At 40.2% G+C, this 24,622-nt stretch overlaps 1 protein-coding gene across 1 annotated transcript; it reads right to left on the bottom strand.

Moving 5' to 3' along the window:
* Positions 1 to 3,642: 3,642 nt before the first annotated feature.
* RAB27A (RAB27A, member RAS oncogene family) lies at positions 3,643 to 23,489 on the bottom strand. The gene is made up of 6 exons (XM_010011882.1): positions 23,361 to 23,489; positions 9,818 to 9,990; positions 8,092 to 8,177; positions 7,249 to 7,352; positions 6,382 to 6,505; positions 3,643 to 3,959 (listed from the first exon to the last, which is right to left on the bottom strand). The coding sequence occupies exons 2-6, from the start codon at positions 9,968 to 9,970 to the stop codon at positions 3,761 to 3,763; spliced, it is 666 nt and encodes a 221-aa protein (XP_010010184.1). The 5' UTR covers positions 9,971 to 9,990; positions 23,361 to 23,489; the 3' UTR covers positions 3,643 to 3,760.
* Between the last annotated feature and the right edge of the window lie 1,133 nt (positions 23,490 to 24,622).

The raw sequence follows: 24,622 nt of genomic DNA on the forward strand, positions 1-24,622 counted from the left end.
ACTGTAAGAAGCGATTTTGCAGCAAACTGAGTGGCTCACTTGTTTGATTTCTGACATAGATTACCACAGCAAGAATTGTTTCACCAGACATCTCAACTCCATACGTTAAACTCATAGCAAAGCTTGGGTCTGCAAATATTTAGGTACAAGTTTCCTAACAGAAGTAAAAGTTCATATAAACTGTCACATACAGTTGTATGTAAGAACTGACAACTGTCAGGCATGTGCACTTGTAGGACAAGGTTCATAAAGTATGTGTCAGCTAGAAGACACTTCTGGAGGTCATCTAGACCAAAGCCCTGCTTAAAGCGGGCTCAGGGCCACATCCAGTTGAGATTTTGGTGTCTTCAAGGATGGAGATTCCATAACCTTAGCTCCTGCTCCATTTCTGACTGCTTGTATGGTGACTTTCTTTTCGTAACAGAAACTCGTCTCTGTTGCCTCTTTCCTATCCCTGTGCCCTCTGAGACAGGTCTGGTTCCATCTTCTGTATTCCCTCCCATTAGATAGTTCAAGACAGAGGAAAGGTCTCCCTTAGTTTCCTCTTAAAGCTAAGCAAACCCAGTTCTCTCTCCTCTTACCCCTTGTGCTCCAACCCTCTCATCTTGGTGGCATCCACTGGACTCACTCCAGTGTGTCAATGTCTTACTTCTACTGAGGTGTCCAAACCAGAATGCCAGATGTGGTCTTAAAATTACTGGAATACCAAGTCACACCTGCCCTTGTTAAACTTAACAAGGTTTAGTTCAGCTCATTTCTCTTGCCTGTCAAGGAACCTCTGAATAGCAGCTGTGTCCTCCAGCATATCACAACCTACCTAGTAATACACGCTGCTCTTGATGGAAGCAGCTACTGTGAAAAATCAGGCTCCTTACCTTTGTGGAAGCTACAGATTTTACAAGATGTACTGCGTGATTCCCTCTGCTCTGAACATGCTACGTGCTCACATTAGCAGCTTTCTGAGTATCTTACGAATACAGAAGTGTTGCCTCTGTTTTCTTCTATGGGTCTGAGCTCCTTCTGGCACCACGAGGATGCATCAGGCCCCCATCTGACTGGTTTGGTCAGTGCATCAAAAAGTACCTAGGCCACAGAAGAGACCTAAAAAAACCCACAGTGAATAGGGACAATGCAGAAAGACACAGACTGATACTGAACTGAGACAACAGGAAATGCTACAATTCAATTCAACAAATGCTGACAAGATTCCGATCAAGAATGTTTAACTGTTTTATACTGATAAGAAATCCTGGGACAACGCATCATAATGGGAATAATTTCCAGAACTTTGTTCCATTACAGATTAACATTTTTGTGTGACACTGGATGGAGACAACTTTTCTAGAAATAACAGTTTTTCATCACATGAGAAATCTAATTTGTTTGTTTTGTAAAGCCAGGGCTAGACTAGTAGGAATAGTGCAATTCACTGTTAAGGAACATCTAACCATGATCTCCTGTGAGGGTTAAAAAGGGAACAAAAGTTTTATCACAGAATAATTCAAACAGATAAATCTTATGGCACATTTCAAAGGCTGACATCAAATCGATTTTATGTAGACTCTCTTTATACAGTAAACAGTTACATATAATATGCATGACAAAAACATTACAGTTTCAGTATTTAATATCCAATCTAAATATAAGTATTCAAAAGGAAATATTTTTACACCATTTCAGTAGTCACTTAGCTCAGTAGTTGGTTGTAATAATCCTTAATGTTTTCAGGAACTGGATGGAGCTATAAGCACAAAAACTCCCATTAAAGTTAATGCATGGGAAAGTTCCACTGCAACTCTCTGAAAAGCAAAGAGTTACATTAGAAGAAATTCAGACACAGAAGTACATTGAAATATACTGTGTCCTACAGCAGAGTTTGATATTCTAGTGCTAAGAAACATGATGGTAACTTCACAAGGCACTCTGAATTAAACTACAGTAACTCCGGTCCACAAGCATTTTTGAATTTGGTATTGTATAAAAAACCCCAAACAAACCCCACACCTGCATTTATTCAGTATAAATTGGTTTAATCTCTGTCCTAGCCTCAGAGCAGTCAAATTATATTGCACTTATAAAATATTCTGTGTAGGCTGTGATAAAAATCTAATATTTACATGTTGTGTTTGTTAGAGAACAATGCAATGTAAAATATTTTAAGAACCAAGATTTAACACTTATTCTTGTATTATTAATATAACCAGAGGATAAAAAAAATGTATATTTGATTAGCTCCTATTCTAGAAACATTTTTGGTCCTTCAAAAAACTTCTTGTGCTGCAATTCATGTTCATAACTGGTATCAATGCTGGCCTGAATCTGCAGTTGTTAGACTATTTAAATAAATAAATACATCATTTCTAAAGAAGTCATAGCTTCGGAGTTCTGTAAACAGGCTGCTGAGGCAAGTCTGTAACAAGACCCAATTTGGCATATTGTGACTTTAATTGGCAATACTTTACAGTTATACAACCTATGCCAAGGTAGAAAACAGTTTGGTAGGCACATCTTATAAATCAGTCTGGAAGAAAGACCCCAAAAATACTGATTGTTCCTTTAGTTGTATGAATAAATAAAATGATCGAACAGTAACATGATCCACTGAAACCAAAACTGACATTTTGTGATTTGGGGGGTGGGAGGAAGGGAGAAGAAAATTACGTCTATTCTTTTTTAAATACAACCTAAAGGAAGTGAAGAAGCCATAAATGAATACATGATAAGCACGAAGTACAGGACAGAAAGGTTGGCAGAATAAAATGAGCATTATAAGTTTATAGAAATAGTGATCTAGACAGAACTGGTGCCTTAGCTGCATCTCTCCAGAAGACAATCATCATTCATTTTTCAATCCAAATTTGAAGAAACTGTAAATCCCTGTTTGGTAAAACAAATTCAGTGCAACGCAGTAGCTCTGATGAAAGTTTGCTGACATCTAGGTTGCCCTACTCTCCTGTTAAAACATGAGTGGTAACATAAAAGAAACATAACAGCAGCTGTACCATTACACTTTTTATATACAGACATACGGATATGCATGTTCTAGAAATTCAGATGATGTCAAGAGGCCTCATAGTCTGTGCTGGATACATGTTATATAGTACAGTTGTAGCTTACATGTTCAATTTCATGACATACCCAAAGTGCTCTACATATGCACCTCTGTGCTTCTCTGTAATTTTTATTTAATATAGAATAGCTTTCTTTTGGCTTTCATCACTAAAAAATGATGGTTTGAGAAAGCAAAGAAAAGCTACTTGAAGGATTTTGTGGAAAACACAGGATTTGCTCTTTCAGATTGTTACTGATTGATGAAATGCTTAAACGTTTCTGCCCAAAACCATGAACCAAGTTGGTAAGCTTGCTGTCAGTAGAGACTAAGAGCTGTCACAATATCTAATCTAAATGCCTCATGCGTGTAGTTAATGAAGCCTTCGAAGGGCAACTGAAAATCCTTCCATTCAGAAGCCTACCCTTTCTCACTGCCCATACAGAAAGATGTTTCTGCAATTGGTAATTCTTCTCTCCAAAGTACAGAATTAGAGGAATATCCAGTGCTACTCCTAATTAAACCTCTGTCCCATCACTAATAAACTGCAAGCAAAGATAAATGTTGTTGGAGAGGAAAAAAACAAATATTAATATCAAGGATTAACACAGCCCATTAAATAACCACAGTGTGATCTGTCCATAAGTTAAACAGTTTAAGCTGCAACTGTACTATACTTTCTGATATATATTAAACTTAATTGCAACTGAGTTAACAGCCACATTTGCCTTTTTCTTGCTCCTCATTCAGTTGTTCTGTAGAGCTGTGCCCATTGGTGCGCACTACCCCTTCTGGGATCCAGGATTTATCCACACACCGTTCCATGCGCTTCATGATGAGGTCAAGCAGAGTTTCAATGGCTTTGCTTACATTATTCCCATTAGCTGCACTGGTTTCAAAATAGGGTATTCTGCAGAAGACAAAACCCACAGACTTGTATCACAGTTTATATTCATAGAAGAAAATACAGGATTACTGCCACATACTAAGAAATCACATAAGCACTGTTAGTGTTATTGCACAGCAGAAGTACAATTACTTTATATGACCTCGTGTGCATAAGCATTCTCCTTACTGACTTGTACCTACATCAGGTAGGGAGTCATTGCGAGAGAGGGAACGCTGGTATGCACATTCCCCTGCAGGCAAGGCAGTAAGACTCCTAATGTGATATTCTTACTACAAAAGGTGACTGTTGCTTCTGTTGACACCTCAACAATGAAATCTCTTACATTTAAAAAAAAAAAAAAAATAAGAAAAGAAAAATAAAAATCTTGGTGCTCAGACCTCCCATTTCTTTGTTAACCAAAGTTTCTGGGCACCTTGGTATTGAAAATACATTGCTACTTTTCATTATTGTGGATCAGGGAGTTTCAACGGCTTTGACCCTCTGCGTTCAGTGCTCCCCACAGGGTGGTGCTAGCGCTGCTGCATTAGCGCTCCTCCCAAAGGTACCGACAGAATCTCTTCAGAGTTCTAAGTATTTCTTAATTAACTTGCAAGGTTCAGTGACTGGTCACAAATACTATCTTACTGTCGCAGCGTGAAGGCCTCCTGCAACCATTTTCGGAACACATCACTTACCATTACATGGCTTTGCCACAGAAAGAGGGTATTCACTATCTCACACTTTTGTTTCCAGAAGACTGGTGTTCCTGCAAGCAGGATTTACCTTGCTTCCCCTCAGGAGTGACTCCTAGCAGCTATCCTTTCTCATCTCTACAGGGCAGAGAACTTGGTAACTGTCTACAGATTGTACATGATCTGTAGCTCTTAATTTATTCCTAAATTAAGTTGGCATTTTCAGTCACAAAGATAAGTATTTCATAAACTATTTCCAGAAGTCACAGACAAAGAGATCTCTTTCAAAATAGCCACGACATCTGCTACTGTTTAGAGGTTTTTGCTCCTTCACAAGCAGCTGGTTGAAGTACCTGCTGCTGTCTGTGTGACATGGACTTCAAACAAGCATTTTCACAGGAGAAGGAAAAAGAAAGAATGTAATATTGCACTAAACCTGTTTGTCTCTAATGGACAGATTGCTTCTGATCTGCCTCCCATGAGTTTTCAAGGTCAAGGAAAGCTGATTTGTGACTATGTAATAAGAAATAGCATGGCACAACAGGACTAGACCTGCAGAGCAAGCCAGTTAGCGCTGAGGACCTAGTGTTCACACAATGCATGTTTTGTGGGCTTTACTTTAGACCAGCTCTGATCTACTCCTCCAGACAGGATGCAGATTACAGGTGGGAGCACATCATCTACTTTAGTTTTCGATTGCGAAGGAATCCAGTTCACATGCTAGAAACCTGCTCCACTATGTGAATGGAATCACAGTAAATGCATCAGAAGTCTTGCTTTGAAAGTGCACTTCTGATCCACACTGAAATGCAAATGTAATCCAGACAGAAGTCCCACAGAAGAGTTAACTGTGTATAAAGGTACTATGGGATTAATTAGTACCCGACAGGAACAAAGATTTCAAGTAGTTCCTTTAAGGACATGGGAAGAGCAAGGTTACCCTGTCTTCCTGCTGTCTGACTTGGTTTTCAGACTCCCTGGGAGTCTGGGAGAGTAGAGATGCCTATACGAAACCACGGCTGACCCCTCCGAGGATAAGTCACCAGGAATTCACCTAAGGTATAGTCCTAACAAAACTGCTTGAACAGTTGAGGGAAGATTGAATGGGGAGAGGGAGCAGTGGTCTGGACCAGAACTGCTCTTCTGTGGGAAGAGCACTCTGTAAGCAGACCGTCCAAACACTGGTGAATGGGTCCCAAGGCTCTCAAAGAAACTCAGGCCTCATGTTTCCATGGCCATGGCAGAGGTAATGGCTACCTTAGAAGGAACTTCTGTAAAACAACTCGCCTCGTAAATTAGGGTATCATTGCTTGGTATTGTTTTTGCTTTCCCCACAATCTGATGTGACACTCCAAATACTCTTGGATTTCACTTTGTAAGAGACCTGGGTTTTCTGTGTGTCATAGAAAGCCTCAGCACAGGCAAGATTAAAGAATTAGACCCATATCATTCAACTGCATCTCCAGCTGAATTGTATCTCTTTTCCAGAATATTTGTGAAAATTCACTTTGTTTACTGCCAAGGACAGAAGATTAACCCACCTCCAGTGCAAGATTACTGCAATACTAAGTATGAATTTTTAGGCAGTGCAGAAAACATTAATCTCTTGATAGAAAAAAAGCTACCATACTGGCCAGTTAAGCACCTAAAATGCCTATTCTCACAATAACCTTTCAGTACACAGAAAAGGCATTTAAAATAAAGTTTCATTCTGCTTTAAACACAGCAATGACTGGAAGGAAGTCAGTTACCCATATTTTTCTGCAAGTTCCTTTGCTTCTTCTTCTTTCACCATTCTTTGGTCTTCCAGATCACTCTTGTTTCCACATAATACAATGTCAGGGTTTTCACAATATGCATGCATCTGTAGCTGACCTAACAGCAACAACATGAACAGGGGTCACAATTTGCTGTCACACATAAAGCTCACTGAGAACACGACCACATTTCAGGGGGGACAAAGTCCTTCAGGTAAACAACTCCTTGAAAGACAGAAACCAGTATGTTCTCTGGTACCTCACAGGACTTCTGCTATTGCACTGGGGAGCCAGAGAACAGGGGGTCATGACTCTCATGTACCCAGTGAAACAGCCAGAGGAGCAGAGGCCTGACAAAGCCAGCACTGAAGCTGTGTATTTGTAACTTTAGGAGTTATGCTCACCACGCATCTTCAGTGAGCTGCCAGGAAAAGATATACCTCCTTCTCCTGATGGATGATGCAGTCTGGGAACTCCTTTGCCTAGATACGCCAGCCTAGTAACATTTGCCTTCCATTAAGGTTCGCTGACACAGATTAAGCTGTGTCACAACAGAGTTTTGCATAGGCTTTCCACACACTAAAATTACTGAATATCATCAGAGCCAGGGATATGATTTTCTCTCAGCTTGCTTTTATCTAGGTTAAGATTCAAGTTCAGTTGGCAAGGCTGAATTTCAAGTAAGCACTAGAAGTCACTCCCAGCAGCTAGTATAATTACGAATGCAACATTTTCTTTCTTCTACTGAGAAAGCCTTAAAAAACAGTATTTCTAGTTCTATTTCTCAGTGAGACTCCATATTTACAAACACAACCCTCTCCCCACCCATGCTGAGGAAGAAAGAAAAAAGAAATGCCATACTTATCCAGTTCCTGACATTCAGAAAGCTTTGCTCGTTTGTCAGATCGAAGAGTAGAAGAAAGCCCATGGCATCTCTGAAGAAAGCCGTTGTCAGGCTACGAAACCTAGACCAGCAAAATTAGATTAGCTGGCTCATCTGGCAACTTACTTTGAAAATATAATTGCACAGAGTCATAAAACTGAGGTAATTTAAGACTGAGTTAACTGGAATGAAATATTAACCATAATTGTTTTGCTGAGGTAGTTGCTGCATAACAACAATTTCTAACATTACTACGGTCTTATGAAGGCCTAAGGAAGTCAAGGAGACATTTCACTCTCACATGAGAGTGACTTTAGACAAAGTCTTCTGCTATAAAGCTTGACTTGATCAGATTCAGAAATTTGGTCCCTAATCACATCAGTTCTTGATTTTAAGACTACCAACCACTAGGATGTTAGTCTTTTGACAGACAACAAGAAAAGAATCATTTGAGGGGATTTCGTCTGTCTGACTTTCCCAAGACCTCAACATATTTGCAGAAACTTAAGGAAAACTGAAAGAAAAAAAAGTTTTAAAAGCATCTCTATGTATTGGTTATGAAAAAATAAACTGAAAGTTTCCAAAAGCCAAAAAGCAACAATTACAGTTTTAATGTTCTACAGTTGGAAATTACAGTTGTAATTTAATGGGTATTCATAGCAAACTTTCTATTCCTGTTGAAATGGAAGTAAGCACATTTTCCCATCCCGAGTCATACAATTAAAATATAACAATCAATAAAGAGAATTCATGTACTCCGTTCCATGCACAACTAGCTTGATGACCAGTGCCTTACTTGCTAGGTGTGGGATGGAACATACCTTTCCTGCCCTGCAGTATCCCAGAGCTGAAGATGTATCCTCTGTCCTCTGCCACCGATGCCATCTGGCCCATTGGGTCTATACACCTGTGAAAGGCAAATTTGAAAGACTGAGTGTCAGCAGTCCAGCTTCTACAGAACACAAAATAGAAGACATTTTAAGTCACTAAATGGAGCAAAACTAGCACTGTCAATGCAAAGATACCAAGTACAACTCAATCCATCTACTTTATAAGACAAAAGTAATATGGGATGCATTATTTTAATTTTGCATCCAACTGAATATTTAAAAATAAGGGTAAAAGTGAAACTGTCAAACAGTTTCATTAGACAAGCTTAATTTTAGGGTTTGTTTTTTTTCTGTTTTAAACTGTTATCTTGTATCAAATTGGTTTACTTTCATCCTGTGTTCAGGTTTAAATACAAGAAAGCAACAATGGGATCCTGCAACCAGGCAATATTCTTGTACCACTACAGAACCTCATTAGCAAACCGAATACACTCCTAATGACATCTTGTTTTAGCTGCCAAAAGATTGCTGAAGAAGAGCTGAGGGTAGATCTTATCCTATCATTAGCTTAAAAAGCAGAAAATGGATGATAATAATAAAAGCCGAAGTGTTTACTCAGCATGAAAATATAAATAAGGGCATCTGTTAGCTTTGGAAGGATCAGATAAAAATAGATTAATTTCTTGTTTAGAACACCTCATTGTTAGGTCTTCTTTACCTTTGACTGCTGTTGTACCCATGTTTCTAACGCTCTCATTATCTTATCTTTAGAGACACATAAACTTGCTGAATATGTGGATTAAATGATTCAGGTTGTGAAAACTAAATCTTATCCTGAGTTATCAAATATGCTGATCAAGTAAACACACCACGTTTAGTATCCCACAAAAGGAACACTAACTATTCAAAAGATCAGTTTCGCATTTCACTGGAGTATTTACTCCTTGCACTACTGTGGTGCATGTCATCCATCAAAAGCAACGCTCATTACACCATCCAGATTTCTGGACACTTGGTAAACCATCAGCCCACACTGAAAGGCATTTAATACTTTTACATAGAAATGTGCTGAATCAATTTCTCAGTGCAGTAAGGACCCACATCCAATTGGTCATCCTAATGCAGTGCTCAGTTTATTATCAAAAGTACACTTGCCTGGTTTGATAACAATTCAGAGGTTTTAAAAGAAAAAACAAACCACCTACTACCTGATTTTTCACAATTCTTCTCTGGTAGTGGCAGCTGCTCTGAAAGCCAGTTCAGCTCCATGTATCTGCTATCCCATTTCATTCACATGTTTTAAAACTGTTTTAAAAATCAACATTGCAGTCTTTGTTCATGAGCCATTTGAGTTCACAAGCAGCAGAACCACTTTTACTACAGTCCAATCCTTCCTTGTGACGATAGTTCAACAATAAAAGTGTTACTCCAGGTACTATAAGCACAACTCACAGAGTAGGTACCCTCATCAACACTTGCTGAGCGTCAAGAAATGGTTGCTTAGTATCGGCTCTTCTTACTTTAACTTTGGGGGAAACAGGGGAGACAACAAAAATAACCAGGTAAAATGAAGTCACTTCTTTGTCACAAGATTAAGTCCACAATAACTGACTGCATGCCCATATGTAAGGATTAGCAGGTTAGATTGTAATAAACCAGATTCTAGCCATCACCAAGCCAGGTCCCATCTTGTAGCACAGCATTTGTGAAAACTCACCACTCTCTTTTCCCGAAAGTCAATGCCCACGGTTGTGATAAATTTGGAATTGAATTTGCCATCTGTGTATTGGTAAAGAAGGCTGGTCTTTCCTACTCCAGAATCACCGAGTGCTAGAAATTTTATGAGGTAATCGTAGTCCCCATCAGACATAGTGAGAATTCAGGACACACCTTGAAAAGCAAAGCAAAAAGGATTAGTTAGTCAACAACTCTGCCGAGGCTTCTTTTCACAAATGTTTAAAATACCAATCACTACTTGAAGTACAGAGATCCAGCAGTGGATCCAGTTCTGTACTCTTTTACACCGGTTTCACTTTAAACTCTCAGTTACGCCCATTACCAATATCAAATTCAGCTGTGGCTGAAGAAGTGCAGAGTTAATTTTATTACATTCCTCTTACTAGAAAGAGAAAGCAACACACAATTTAACTTCCTCAGGAAAGACTGAAAATCGAGGTCAAAGTATTCAAGACCTCTAGAACACGAGCTGCAGAACTGTTTTTAATCTGCGTGGAAGCTGGCAAAAGCTACTTAAACGTACCAGCAGTGCAATTCTGATCTCACTTTCACTGTGACACCATTAACATAGAGTAAAAAAACACTTTACAGACTGCCCACTACATTTAAATAAAAATGACAATGATTTTCTATTAATAGTTACTTTTCAGTCTTGAAAATGGTTTCCATTTTTTCATACAAAGAGGGAAATTAACCAAGCAAAATTTTGGTTTTGTTACAGTTTCTGTGGTTTTCATTTTGTTTAAAAACTGTGGAAATCGTTCCTATAAAGTTTTTATCATTATGCTAGTTAATCATTTAAACTAAATCTTCATCACTGGTCGCCATTAAGCAACACATACGTTTCCCCATGGCCCATACACATTTTCTCTCTCCCCTTTTAGTGCTTTTGAAAAAATAACCATATTAAATATAGTCTGATTGAAGTGCAATAACAGCTAGAATGTGTAACAAAAATCACTGGCAAATATCCCATATGCTAGAAAGACTGATGTAAGTGCAGTAGTACTTTCCTGTTGAGTAGCTACTGAGCCTCTCTTCCCCCAAAATAAACAGTAGAGAGCTGCCTTATGTTGCGTTCAAAGACATGAACATGAAAAGATAAGCTTAAAATAACCATTCTAAAAGCAACATAAAACTGGCATTGTCTCTTCTGAAGGAGGGAAATAGATACAAAGGATAAGATAAATGATGAAAAAAAATAGTAATTTTAAAAAGTAAAATATGATGCTGCAACTGTAAGTAAGTATTATTGGAACTATTTGTAACTTGAACTAGCTCTGACTTTATGCAAGTCAAACACTGCATCAATGGCAAAACACCAATTCATTTCTTGAATATCAACTCACCGATTAAGGTTTGGAACAAACTCAGTACCTCAAGTGAGTGGGTGTCAATCACCACCACTAAGCTAAAACCCGAACTATCTTTAAAGCTTCAACTTTATGTTAGTAATACTTGTGGTTACACAAGATAACTGTGATAAACTGATTTGGCTGTAACTGGACTTACCACAATCAAACACACAGAATGGTCAGATTTATGCCCAGATACTCTCCAACTGAAAAGTCAGTGGAAAGCATCTGACGCTCTTTTGCCATTTCCAGTTTTGAGTCTCCCTTTCCCACATCTTATATTATGCCATCAATGACAGTAAAACCTTGCAGGAAAGGTGTTTTAGGTGGCAGAGATCACACTACCTTACCACAGATAGCTAACTTACTTTCCACTGATATGTTTTAATACAAAGTTTTTCAGTAATGGTGTCCTCAACATAAAAGTGTGTCTTCAATGGTGTCCTCAACATAAAAAGGACATGGACCTGTTGGAGCAAGTCCAGAGGAAGGCCACGAGGATGATCAGGGGGCTGGAGCCGCTCCCTTAGGAAGATAGGCTGAGAAAGTTGGGGCTGGTCAGCCTGGAGAAGAGAAGCTGTGTGGAGACGTCATAGCAGCTTCCAGTATCTGAAGGGGGCCTACAAGGATGCTGGAGAGAGACTCTTCATCAGGGACTGTAGTGATAAGACAAGGGGTAATGGGTTTAAACTTAAACAGGAGAAGTTTAGATTAGATATAAGGAAGAAGTTCTTCACAGTGAGGGTGGTGAGGCACTGGAAGAGGTTGCCTGCAGAAGTGGTAAATGCTCCATCCCTGGCGGTGTTCAACGCCAGGCTGGACAGAGCCTTGGCCGACATGGTCTAAAGTGAGGTGTCCCTGCAATGGGGGGGTTGGAACTAGGTGATCTCAAGGTCCTTTCCAACCAAAACCATTCTATGGTTCTATGAATAGAATAAAAGATTGAAACAAAAAAGCCTGCAGTAATAGTTATCAGTGAGCTTTTTACACAAATACTCCACAACCGCAGGCTTGCATCCACCAAAAAGGTCCAAAATAATAGAATATTCAAATGAGCAAGTTGAAAAGGTAGCCACACGCTGACATAAGAACATTTTTAGAACAAATTAAAGGCCCTGATCCATTAGACACACTCACACATACCAGCAAAAGGGTTTTAGGGGGTTTTGTTTTTTAAATCCTCCCTCGTTGGAGAAGGAAAAAACAAAAAGTAAAATCAGATTGCCCACCTTGTAGCTCTACAAAGTCTTTTCATTGAAATGCACTAGAAGAAAGGGAAAGGTATTTTAAATAGCAAACAAGGGGGATTTTACTGAAGACTGGATTTGATTTAGACTTCTATCTTGTATACCGTGTTTGTTTTGCCCTTACGTTCTCCAAGGGTAAAAAGCTGTGTAAGCTCCCCCTCTATTCACATCCATATTTTTTCGGCTTCAATACCCCTAATTAATTGTTGCTTAAAAAGGCTTTAATGGAAATCTTAGGGCGAGTATATCACACAAAGACAAGCTACCTTTCCTATCTTTTACTGTGTCATCCCACCTGTTCAAGTATTTGCCTTGTCTTGTTGGTACTTTGTTAGCTAGCTATAGGTATATAGAACATGCTTTTAATAACAGATACCAATTACAGTGCTACCTAATCGCTGATTATCTATGTTGTAATAAAACTAATTTATCATGCACCCTGTGCAAGACCTTACAGAGGAAGAAAGGGCGCTGCAGCTCGTACTTGGAGCTGTAAGAAACTGTTAGGGTTAAGCTGCAGCCTCCCACTGGCCAGAGCTGGGTGAAAGCTCCAGTTAAAACAGGAAGGTCAGACCTTGGGGAAGTGAAGCCTAAAGGTACTCCTAGTGTCATATCTGATTTGTAGAGTATCTCTTTGGACAAATATACCACATCATTCGGACCACCTGAACCTCAGTTCTCCCTATGGCTGGTAACAAATGTTACTTGGAAATGACTGATGGAGGACTAGGAGCCCTTCACAGGAAGGGCATAAACTGTCTTCTAAAAGATTTGCTCGAGAAGGAAATTTTCTTCTCTGGCTTTTGGAATGCACACACCTTTCACTGCACCCCATAATGTCAATCTATTATTCAGATATCTCCAGGGAGTGGTTCTTATGAAACCCTGCACAGTTACCCTATCCTTGGAGACATGCAAAGAGCTGTTTTCAGAGCAGGTTCAAGCCTTGTCCTCCTCCCTGTACAAATATTTAGAAAGTGATCTCCACCCTCTACTTCCGAGACCTGCAGTCCTAGTGCCCAAATACATCCAGCTCCACATAACAAGTAAGAACATATTCATAGCAAAGTGAAAACATAGCAAAAACTGTTGTGGAGTTTTTAAGTCATGGTCCTGTTACTTTATAGCTTCACACCTTCCAGTCTTTCCTTCCATATTTCTGTAACTCATGTATCAGGAAAGTGGGAGGTAGAAAAGAATGAGAGGTCGTTTATGATACAATTAAACTTCATCAGGTCACCAAAAGAAAAAAATCTGAATCCATTTTAGAATGATCATTCACAAATTTTGCTTCTAAGACTAAGAACTCCTTGGCTGAAAAAATTCACTGATGGACACAGTCTTAGGCTCCACATCAAGCCCTACAGGGGTTTTCATTTTGTAGACCCCTCCTTAAATCACATTCAGCTCTGGCTTTGCACTTGCCTAGCATACAGATGGACAGGGATCACAAGCAAGTGCTGGGAAAACTCTTCCAGCCCTTTCCATTGCTGACAGGACCCACACAGCCACCACTTAAGCTGTGCCTGTACAGCTGCCTCTCTGGAGCCTCCACATACACACACATCCAGATCGTGCCTTGCCAAGAAGGGACACTCTGCAAAGCAAGCGCTCCTCTTGTTCAGTGACTTTCCCAGTCCAAGGTCACATTAACAGGCATCAGCATTAGAAGGCTCATATTTTTGCCTCCAGGACACTAATATCACAACCCTATTGTGTGATAAAACATTCAAGACTATGGCAGTGTTGCTGCTGTATAAACTAAGGAAATTGACTTGGCAAGCAGGATTTCGCCTGTGCAACACAGGGACAGGGAATATGCTTCCTGAACCGGCCTTGCACAAAACATGCAGTTCCTGTGCTGCTGCAGAGCTGATGAAGAGGAGAAGGAAAAGGGAAGCAGGCACAAAGAACTGAGTAAATGAAAACACAAGCCAAAAAAAATAAAACAAATCAAAGAACCCAACAAGCACTGAGCTGCAAATGGAAATGTGTACACACGTACAGGGAAAAAACCTGTAAACCTGAACATGCTCCTAACCAGACAGTCCTCAAGCACATCAATTTAAAGTAAAGCACACCACTTACCCCAAACTCTGCTAAAGGAGTAGTAAAGGGCACAGTGGAGAGAGTACTTCCACTAGGAGTATTTTTCGAGCACCACCTCTTTAGCACACAGCCAAGGGGCCTACGTGTCACCTGTTTGCATCCGTGTTGATGGGTGCCCAGACAGAGGTGTGCCTCACGTCTCCATGCCTAGGGAGGGCGCTGCCTGACAGCACGGCTGGAAAGCAATTACACAGTTCACACGTCCCATTTATTCCTAGAGGCAAACAGCATTTCAGAAGAGGTTTGTGCATGACGTACCTAAGAGCAGAACTGAAGTACCTGCTCAAGCACCCACATGCCTCAGTAAAATTGCATTGTTCCTAACGAGTGTTTTCATACAAAAATGTAATAATGATGGAGTATATGGATCACAGCTGTTCAGTTCTGTTCATAGTTTTACATCCTTCTCCCTCAGGTGTGAGGAGGATACACCAGTCTCTAATATAAACTGCTGGTTTCTTTCTCTTTCTTTTGTACAGACCTGAGGACACCGTGCTGCTCCGTGGGTACCATGGTGAAAGCCATGTTTACCACAGACTTCTAAAGAAAAGAAACATTAGTCTTTGGGAAAGACTGGATCATAAGGTATTACGGCTGACATGACTTCAGACCACGCCTGCAACACCACCCCATTTCACAGAGAAGCAATACATGCTTAACAGAGGAAGCTTTTGGGGAATAGGGAGTAGTCCTCCCCATCCTACACCACCCAGTCAGCCCCCCCAAGAGCAAAAAAGCCACTATTCTGTATGAAACTACTCGAATAAACCCATTTGTTTGAACTCAGCCCACTCTTCCCCCTCATACCAAGTGAAATGACTCACATCACCCCAGCTCCCAGATCGCAGTGTAGCCAGCCATAAAGCCAGTGACTAACACGGTAAGACATACCACACAACTCTGAACAGATGGACTAATTCAGATTTGCCAAAACACAGATATTAGACCAATAATTAATCCATATTTTAAAATACCACAGGATTTCATTATATTGTCTTTTTGGGGATGGACAGCAGACACTCAAGGGTTATAGCTAACTTTTAATAGTGTCCACCTTCTGCAAGTATCACTCAGCTTTCAGGTAGACCTTAAAGACAAAGACAAATTGTGTCTTGGTCTTGCCGCCTTTGCTCAGGAAAACCAGACCCCATTGGAATAATGGGACATTCACTAGGCTGTGTCCTATAGGTAGGAGCCAAGCTGCAGTGAAGTCTGCATGTTCCCCCTGCAACAGAGATCCAGTCCTCAACGGACAGAGGGAGCACACTGAAGGGGCTACATCCTTTAGCACGTTACATAGCAAAAGCAGCACACAGGAGATGAGAAAGTTGGGAGTCAGCTTAGGAAGGTTCCACTGTATTCATACATAACTGAGCCATATTTGTAAACATGCCATGAAAAAGTCAGTACTATTTAGAGTTCAAAAAATGCTTTGCAAATGCAGGTTTCCCCAAATATGGCTTCACTCTTAAAAAGCAGTTGAGGCTGCATGCTTATGATGGAAGTGTTGACATGGGCATTGGGAGAAGAAAAGCCCAAACCCCAAACAGGCAGAAAAGGAAGGTACTGCAGGTCTCTTGATGGCCACCGTGTCAATACCAGTACATGGTAATAATTCATTCGTAGAGGTTCAATCACTCTGAAAGCGCAAGTAAATGCATACTAAAAAAGCTTCTCACCTGGGCACTACACAGGCTTAAACAACTTCAATAGCTTCTTATACATCCCCTGATCTGCTACAGAAGCACCCGGAAAGTGATCTGGACCTCGAAGGCATAAGTGCACTAATCCTGCCATACCAGCACTCCCACCACACTACAGCAAAGCAATAGCCACATTCTTGGGTAGCGTGGGTGAAGCGTAGCAAACAGCCTCACCCTGCACTAAGGTCTCAGTAGCACCTCACTGCTGGCAGAACTGGTCACCATCAGACACTTGCCAGCTCTGCTGAAACAAAGGACAGAGAGTTAAAGTCTTTATTAGAAGTACCTTTGGCTAAAAGCTACCAAATATGTACAGGTGTAATAGAAACAAATTGTGCCAACTAGTCTTTATAAACTCAGGTAACTGTTACACTGGGAGAAGAGTGTTAATAAAGAAACACTTTACTGACATCCTTCTGCAATTTCTGGGACTCTTCTGGAACATAAATAACAAGAAGGAAAACATCCCTTACTCTGACCAGTGAGAGGAAGATTTCACTTGCTCTGAACACTTATCTTTTGGTTACTCTCAATTGCTTTACTTGACATTTTACCATTATGACCTTTTTAGTTTCAACTACAGAGGAATTCTAAGGAATTGTAGAAGCAATGTCTGAGGATTGTCTCTCTCTTGGAAGGATCTAAGTGATTTTAAAGGTGCTCAGGACACATGAAGGAGTCTGCAAAAAGAAATGCAAAAAAAACCCAAAAAACCAGGCTGCAGGGCTTTAGCTTCCAAATGCTGATGTCACTTCTATCTCAGCTGAAGGTGCTGTAGGATGTTTCACCAGCTGTCAGCATTGCTAGAACAGCAGAATTTTGGCAGAGCAAGAACTGACAGGCACACAAAGCACTCAGAGAATGAGCTATAATGGGAGATGCCAGGCATAAAATCATGATCCTACCCAGAATGAGACACAAAAGGGGTAAGTGAAGCAACAGGTCTGCAGATGTGACAGAAGTCTTGCACAACAGGCCAGGCAAGGGAACTGCAGAGTCTGAATTTTGTTTCCAGAAAGCCATTGGAAACGGGGAATGGAGAAGCCAGGAAAAGAAAACAACAGTTAGTTTTGCAACTACATCTGCATTTCAGCATAAATAAACCAACAAAAAGGAGGCTGAATTTCAAAGAATGGCTTGGTTACATAAAGGAATGAAAGGCAGCATGGAACTGGAAAAAAATGGAAAATAAAACCAGGAATGCTGCAGGTGATACTCCAACATCACCCATACAGAAGGATCTCTGTGCACTTTCAACTTCTCTGCAAAAGCACAGGGCCATTTCTATTCCCTCACCAGTTTCTAACATTTTCATGCTTCATGGTAAGAAAATACTGTAGATTAATAAAGGTTCGCAATGTTCTCTGATGTAAACAGCTGAACGCTCTCAGAGGAGCTGTCCCCCTCCTGAGAGCTTTTGCCTCCCAAGTTACCTCTTTGTACTTGCATCAGAAGTTGCTTTCAAGTTGCAGCAGTGAAGCAAACATCTGTGCCATGTCACTGAACTCCAGAGGAGACTGAGAAAAATAAAGTGAAGAATTTTATTTCAACAGCTCCATACTACTTACTCCTTCCTCAACCATTCAACTGTTCCTCAATAAATACTTCAATCCACAACGCCTTACACAGGTTAACATGCCATGCTTTTTCACTAGAAAAAGAAAATTCAGAGCAATGCCCAGCACCCTTCCTTGATGTGACAATTCTGACCCCTTTGGGTCCCACCTCAGAGCTTAGGAATTATGAATGACAATCTTACATACAGTTACACAGCTTCCAACTCTTTCAGTCAACACAGGAGCCACGAGGATTTCACCCACAAAGCCGCTCATACTCACAGAAGTTTGCCCACCCACTCATTCAGCAACACTTCCAGCTCCAGAAGGGTAAGGAAAAAGAGTACACTTCTATTTCTGCTCTCAAAAATAGCCACTGAAAGATAAAGGAGAAGATAACAAGAATCACACAGGATCATAAGAATTGAGCATTTCTTTAAGGAATGGTTTGGTTTTCCCAAGATGAAATCTTCAGCAAACAGCTAGAATAAGCAGACACATGAAAAAATAGAATAAAAGGAGTAAGAAAGGGTAAAAAATCTAAAAAATGAGAAAGGAAGCAATTTCACATGTGCAAGTGACACATACAGAATAAATGAAGCAACACCTCAGGGAAAGCATGTGCATGTACTCATGATAAAGAAAGTATATTTTATGCTCTGCCCATGTGGGTGATTCAGTGAGCTGCGATACACATTCGTCAGGCCAGGTTCTTTGTTTAAGCCTGGTAGAGCACACACTGCAAACAGCCAGAGGAAAATATCTGCAGCTTCTTTAAAAACTTGCTTTTTTTTTTCTCTCTCCTCCAGGGCAAGAAAGTTCTCAGCTGCCTCCCACCTTGTTCTGTAGGACACAGACAGACAGAGCCTCCAAAAGGTCACACCGCCAAGCTTAGGAACATATGTGCTGCGTTAGAGGGAAATAGTCTAGAAAACTAAATTATTGTGACTAGCTCAATTAAAAGCCTATGGAGAAGGTCAGGCAACAGACAACCTGAAGGTACCTCCTAGTCACTGATAGCTAAACGTGAAACCCACACAAATATGACACAAATAGTACTATGAAACTGCATCATCCATCTAACATGATGTGGACAAGCATACAAAGGGGTGAGGCGGGAAAGCATTTCCATGCAGAGTTTAATGCACCTTTTCATCCTTTGGATTGGGAAATACCTGCCTCTCCTCTTTTCTACAGGAGGTAAACCCTGTTCCTTGCTAACTCTGGTTTTTGACTGGAAGATGCAACAGAAGTTACTACTTTTTTTTTTTCCCCAGCTGTGGTGCACATGGACAGAGATAGAAGGATGTATCTAGACTGGTAAAACTGAGGCTCACAGCTAGCATTCACTTCTCCCAGACTTTCAGAGGAATCCTGACAGAAGCATCCTTGCAGGTGCTGAACTCACTGGGTTTATGTCAGATCATGCTGGCAACCACTGCAGTGTGGAGACAGTCAGAGCACTGCAGGCTGGCAGCATGACACTTCAAAGAAACAGAGAGATAGGTCAGTCATGAATAACATGCTCTTAAGAGGTCTCAAAAAAGAACTGAGCCTGTGATTTCAGAGTCTGCATTAGCTACAGTCCAAGAGAGAAGTTTTCAGGCAGTACCGGGCAGGAATCTTTGTGACTATGTCCAGAAAGAGTAAGCATATGTGATGCTTCCATGTTTCATAAATGCTATGAAAAGGCTAGAAATAACTTGCTGAGAATACTCTGGGCATAATTTAACTTGTCCATTACCTAATGGATTACCACTTCTGCCTGAAATAAAGCCAGGTGGTGGTGTTCAACAGGCCATGACCTGAAGGTCGCTTCCAACCCAATCTATTCTATCATTCTACCTTCAGGAAGCTGCTAATGTGCAACAGCAAAACAGAAATCTTGATCTGTGACAGCAAGACATGGTCATTTTGGAGCATGCTGTGGCTCGGAAGTATCACTCAAACTCTTCAAACAAAGCAAAGCTAAAACTACAGGTCTTCTGGGGGGTTATTTTTACATTTTTACCCCACCAGACTTGAAAAATAAGCCCATACTTTCGACAATCCAATAAATCTTCCACTTGAACAGCTCCAGAACTGCATCATGTATTAACACTGTCCAAGCTGAGGCTCTGCAGTCTGCCAAAATATTCAGACAGTGCTTTGGCAAAATGTTTGCTTCAATTCGTATCCTTGCACAGCTTTCTTTTCAGAGCCTCAGGGAAAGAATAGTTCAAAAGAAGCACCAATTAAGCAGGCTGAACTGCACAACACAAAGTTTCCATTCAAAAATGCCTGCTGGTTTTCAACCTGACGTGCCAGCACGATCTGTCTTACTGCTCTGATCAGAATCCCATGCTACATCATCAGTTACAGTTAAATCCTGATACAGTGATGACTGCTCAGGTAAACAGCACAGCAAACTAGATTTTCTTGCACTAATTCTTGTCATTGAGGTATGCATGAGCCCTGCAAGGAAAGCAAAAATAATCACAAACCTAATGCCACAGGTTGCCCATATTATTCTTTTTAGTTATTCCCAGACTGAGGGAGGGTCCCAAGATGGCTGTTGAGTAACAGCCCTGGCTGAAACCTGCCAGCTTTTCATGCTGTAGATGCCTTCCTGCAGAATTCTTTCCTAACATTTCACACAGACATAGTGTCCTCAAGTTTCACTTTAGCTGACCTACAGTAACAGGCAATCTGCTACCTCTCCCCCCAGAAGAGTCTTCAATTTAAATTATTATTCAGAATGTTTCTGCTCTAGGTAATAAATGGCTTAGCAGCAGTGAGCTTACACAACACCCACCTCTATAGCCCAAGTTCCAGGGAAAAATACACAAAGTTCTTCCAAGAAAATAAATCACCAGCCAGACTGCTTCAGTTGATCCAAGCAGTGCAAGTTCCCTGTAGAAAACGCGTGCAGTTTTCATACCACAGTGGATTCAGACTGTGCTTTCTTAACACTAAGTCTGAAATTGTGCATACTTACAAAGAATCTGAAAGTCTCACGCAAACTGACAAACCCACTTCATGTAACAATCTGCAGTTTTTTATGTTCTACATTACGACTGAGAAAAGCATCAAACCTCTGAAATGAAAAATGGGATATAAATGGTAAGGAGATATGAAAGAATCCATTCAGCTACACGCTTCTGTACACAAGTCACAAGAAACTCGGAGTATGCAATGGTACTGTCCAACACGAGTTTCGATTTGATAAGACTCATTAAAGTAGCTGCTGGCTTGCAGTGTTTGGTTTGATTCTGAACCAGTGCATATGATTTCCTGTAGAAGGAAATAAAAATCCAGTAATGAGATTTCAGTAAAAACAAATTCAGTATGTGAAAAAAAGAATATTTCAGCACTAATCAGTACAGCCCCGGTGCCTTTAGTGGAGCTATGCTAACACACACCAACCCACTCACTCCCAGAGAATTCTCACCTCACCAAGATCCCAGCTCTGCTTCTCTTTATACCAACAGTTGCACTATAATACATCAAAACTCAGTTTTTTTAAAGAAACTTTATTCCCATGACACAGTGTTTAAACAGAACTCAGAAGCAGGAGCTATATTGTTTCCTAGTTATGAAGTCAAACATTTAGACCAAAGAAAAGTTACTCTAAACTTTTTCTCCTTAAGAAGTTCCTTCCACTTCCCTTAGACTAGAGTTTATTTCCCTCATTGTACTAGGACCTGTTCCAGGTCTTTCCATTAACTGCTTTTAAGATTACTCTTTTTTTTAGTTCATTCTTTAAATTTTGCATAGTTTCAGAATTTTTGATCCTCTTCATTTTTTCATTTTAGGTTTTTAAAGGCAAATAAAATTACTATTTCTCCTTGATGCCATTCTTAGTAACATGTTTAAAGAATCCCATCTGAAATAGATTCCTAGTTTGTCTTTACCATGCTTAATTACTAAGGATGTTTTGTTTAAGATAGTGCTGTGAACAAAAGACATGCTGGAAAGAAGCAAATATACTGAAACCCACTGTGAGTATGGTGAGGGAAAGGGGGGCAGTACCACATGCTAGAACACTGATTTGCTCTGTACAACAGAATCCCAACATTATCAAAATTTAATCCCCAAATAACTTAGGCTATTAGAAATCGCTACCCTAAAATGTGCCACAAATTATTTCTTGTAACACAAGAGTCAAAATGCATGTGTAATGCAATAAGTGAAAAGCATTATAAATAGTAAATTACAATGAAGCAATTATACCAGCCAATCCACCCAGCACAGCACATTAAAAAAACCACAGTCAAGCATGAGTGTTAACAAAATCCTTCCTCCCAGTTATTTTGTGTAAGCATTTTCATACACAGAGGACGTCTATAAGGGAACAGCAAGAAAACATATTTACTTAACTACATTTATAAATTTGTCACTTCTTTCTCATTAACACGTCAGGAGTGATGATCAGGACTAGAAAAATCATCTTAAGATACTCTAAGGTAGATAGCAATTAAAACTCTGGGAAAGCCTTGTGACCTTCCACAGAAGAGGAAGAGAATACTGTTCTTTGTTCTCTAAACAACCACCCCTTGGTTATTTACAGTCTACAAAAACTGGGGGTTTGGTCTATGATTAGAAAAACGCTGGCAAAGACATGGGCTAGAAAGGATGCCTGATTACAGATTCCTGCTTGTCAGATGGGTACATTTTGAGTTTCTTCCAAAGGAGATACAAAACACAGTAATAACATCCCACCTCATATTGTCTTTACCATAATTAATTTTAAGATTGAAAGCATTACTACATGATTGAGCAAGGAATGTGAACTAGATGAGCTCTCATGGTTCCCTGCAGTCCAATTTCTTTGCTAAGTAAAAATACCAGACTGCGCACCACACCATTTTTATTCCTTTTATCTTCAATACATTTAGGACACACGAGAACAAACACGTTGGTGTGTAACCCAGTTAAAACCCCCCACCATTCTAAAGGAGTGTTTATTAAGCATAATTTATATTCATATGTTCAAGAGAACACATGATTAAACAAGGGGGGGGAGTTCAAGCAGTACAACATTTAAAAATACTGAGTTACTTTGTTCTGTATTATGAAATGTTATCTGTGCAGTACACTTCATTATCAAAGGTCTAATTCCACCTTCTAATTATAAACCAAGTTTGACTTAACACAGAAAAAAATGTAGGCTGATGACCTGGGACCAGAAAGGGCATCTCTGTCCCACTGCAGTAATTTATTTTAATCTTATTGATTAATATACTCAGGTTTGTCTTCAAATCTGACTAATTTCTTTGTGCAAAGCAATGACCAAAGATGTACCAAAAAGCTGCAGTTACACCACTTAAACCCAAAGCCTAAGTTTTACGTAAGCCAGTATATTTCCCAGCTTCAAGTTCACTTTTCCCTCTTTAAGTTTACTTTTCAAGTTTTACCTGAGGATGCAGCAACGCTGAACTGTCTCTCCAAATCAAAGTATTTCAGGCAGTTTGTCAAAAGTACAGCAACACTGGGACACCACAATTGTCAGCTCAATGAAAATAATGTAAGAAATCTTACGAAAATAAATAAATAAGAGAAAGTGTTTCATACCTATGTTTAAGAGCTGCAAACAGATCTCTAGCTTTCCAAGGGTACTTCAGTGACAAATTTCCTGATGCAGTTCAGATCTCTTGAATGCCAGAGTCAGGCAAAAAGAGCCATTTCTTATCTGCAGGTAGCATCAGCAGAGAAAAAGAATAAAACCAGAACAGTGTAGTTCAAACCAAGAGCTCTGACATTCACACGGACACGCAAAGCTCCCAGCCCCACACCACCACCCTACCCACCTAATTACATTCAGCTGCTTGTCATGTGGTCTTGTTGACTGATCAAGTGATCACTTTTCCTCCTTCTAACACAAAGCAACTAGATCTTCCTGAACCAGGTAACAAACACTGAGCCTGTGTGCTAACTACTGAGCCTGCTCCTTCTTGTCACAGGGAGAGGAAGTTGTACTATGTCCCATTACAAAAAAATAAAGTAAAATATAGCAAACACATACTGAAACACAGCAACCCCCAAAACCTCCCAAAACCTAACGGAAAATTTCAGGTTTGAGCCTGGTTTTATTTTATGCCTTTACAGATGGCAGAAAACTGGCAAAGAGACCTGAGTGAGACCACGTGAAAAGGAGCTGGAAGGATTTGGGAGGGCAGTGGCCCTACAGGGCTTTGTGGTCATCCATGTCCAGCCCCTAAAAAACAAACTCCAACAAAGACCAGAGATGTTACTAGAAAGTTTCTGAACCATTGCAGCTAAATCTGCAAGGCTGTATCCCTGTGTGTCCCAATCCTAAAAAATACATGCAGCCATTTTTAACATTTAAATAATCTGAAATATTTAAACATTTAAATAATTTTGAAATAAAGTTACTGATTTAACATGTAAACCAACTCTCCTCAGCAGGGAAGTCCATTCATCAGGGCCTACTAACACTGGCACCCAATGGGCAAGATTCACGTGTCTGGCTGCATTACAACTGATGGCTGCAGCAAGGCACTTGCTGGACGAAGGTCCCCGCGCTGGGTCCAAGGCGTGAGCGAGGAACCACACAGCTGCCTTCAGTCACCACGAGGCCACATCCCTCTCACAAACTCCCTTCACGCTGCAGATGCTAACAGCAGAGGACTGAAAGGTGTGCACAAAGTGTTTTGCACTCACCATGTAAGATGTAGCAGATGTGAGTTTTTACAGAGGAAAGGTTGCCTTGCACAACCCTCACTTGTCTCAGTTTATTTCCTCACAGTGTTTCAAGAGCAGAGAAGTAAAAAAGGAAACTAAGGTTTCCAAGACTACTCTCCAGCCTTACTATT

Source organism: Nestor notabilis, unplaced genomic scaffold (genome assembly GCF_000696875.1).
Source record: "Nestor notabilis isolate BGI_N333 unplaced genomic scaffold, ASM69687v1 scaffold33203, whole genome shotgun sequence".
Classification (NCBI taxonomy): domain Eukaryota; kingdom Metazoa; phylum Chordata; class Aves; order Psittaciformes; family Psittacidae; genus Nestor; species Nestor notabilis.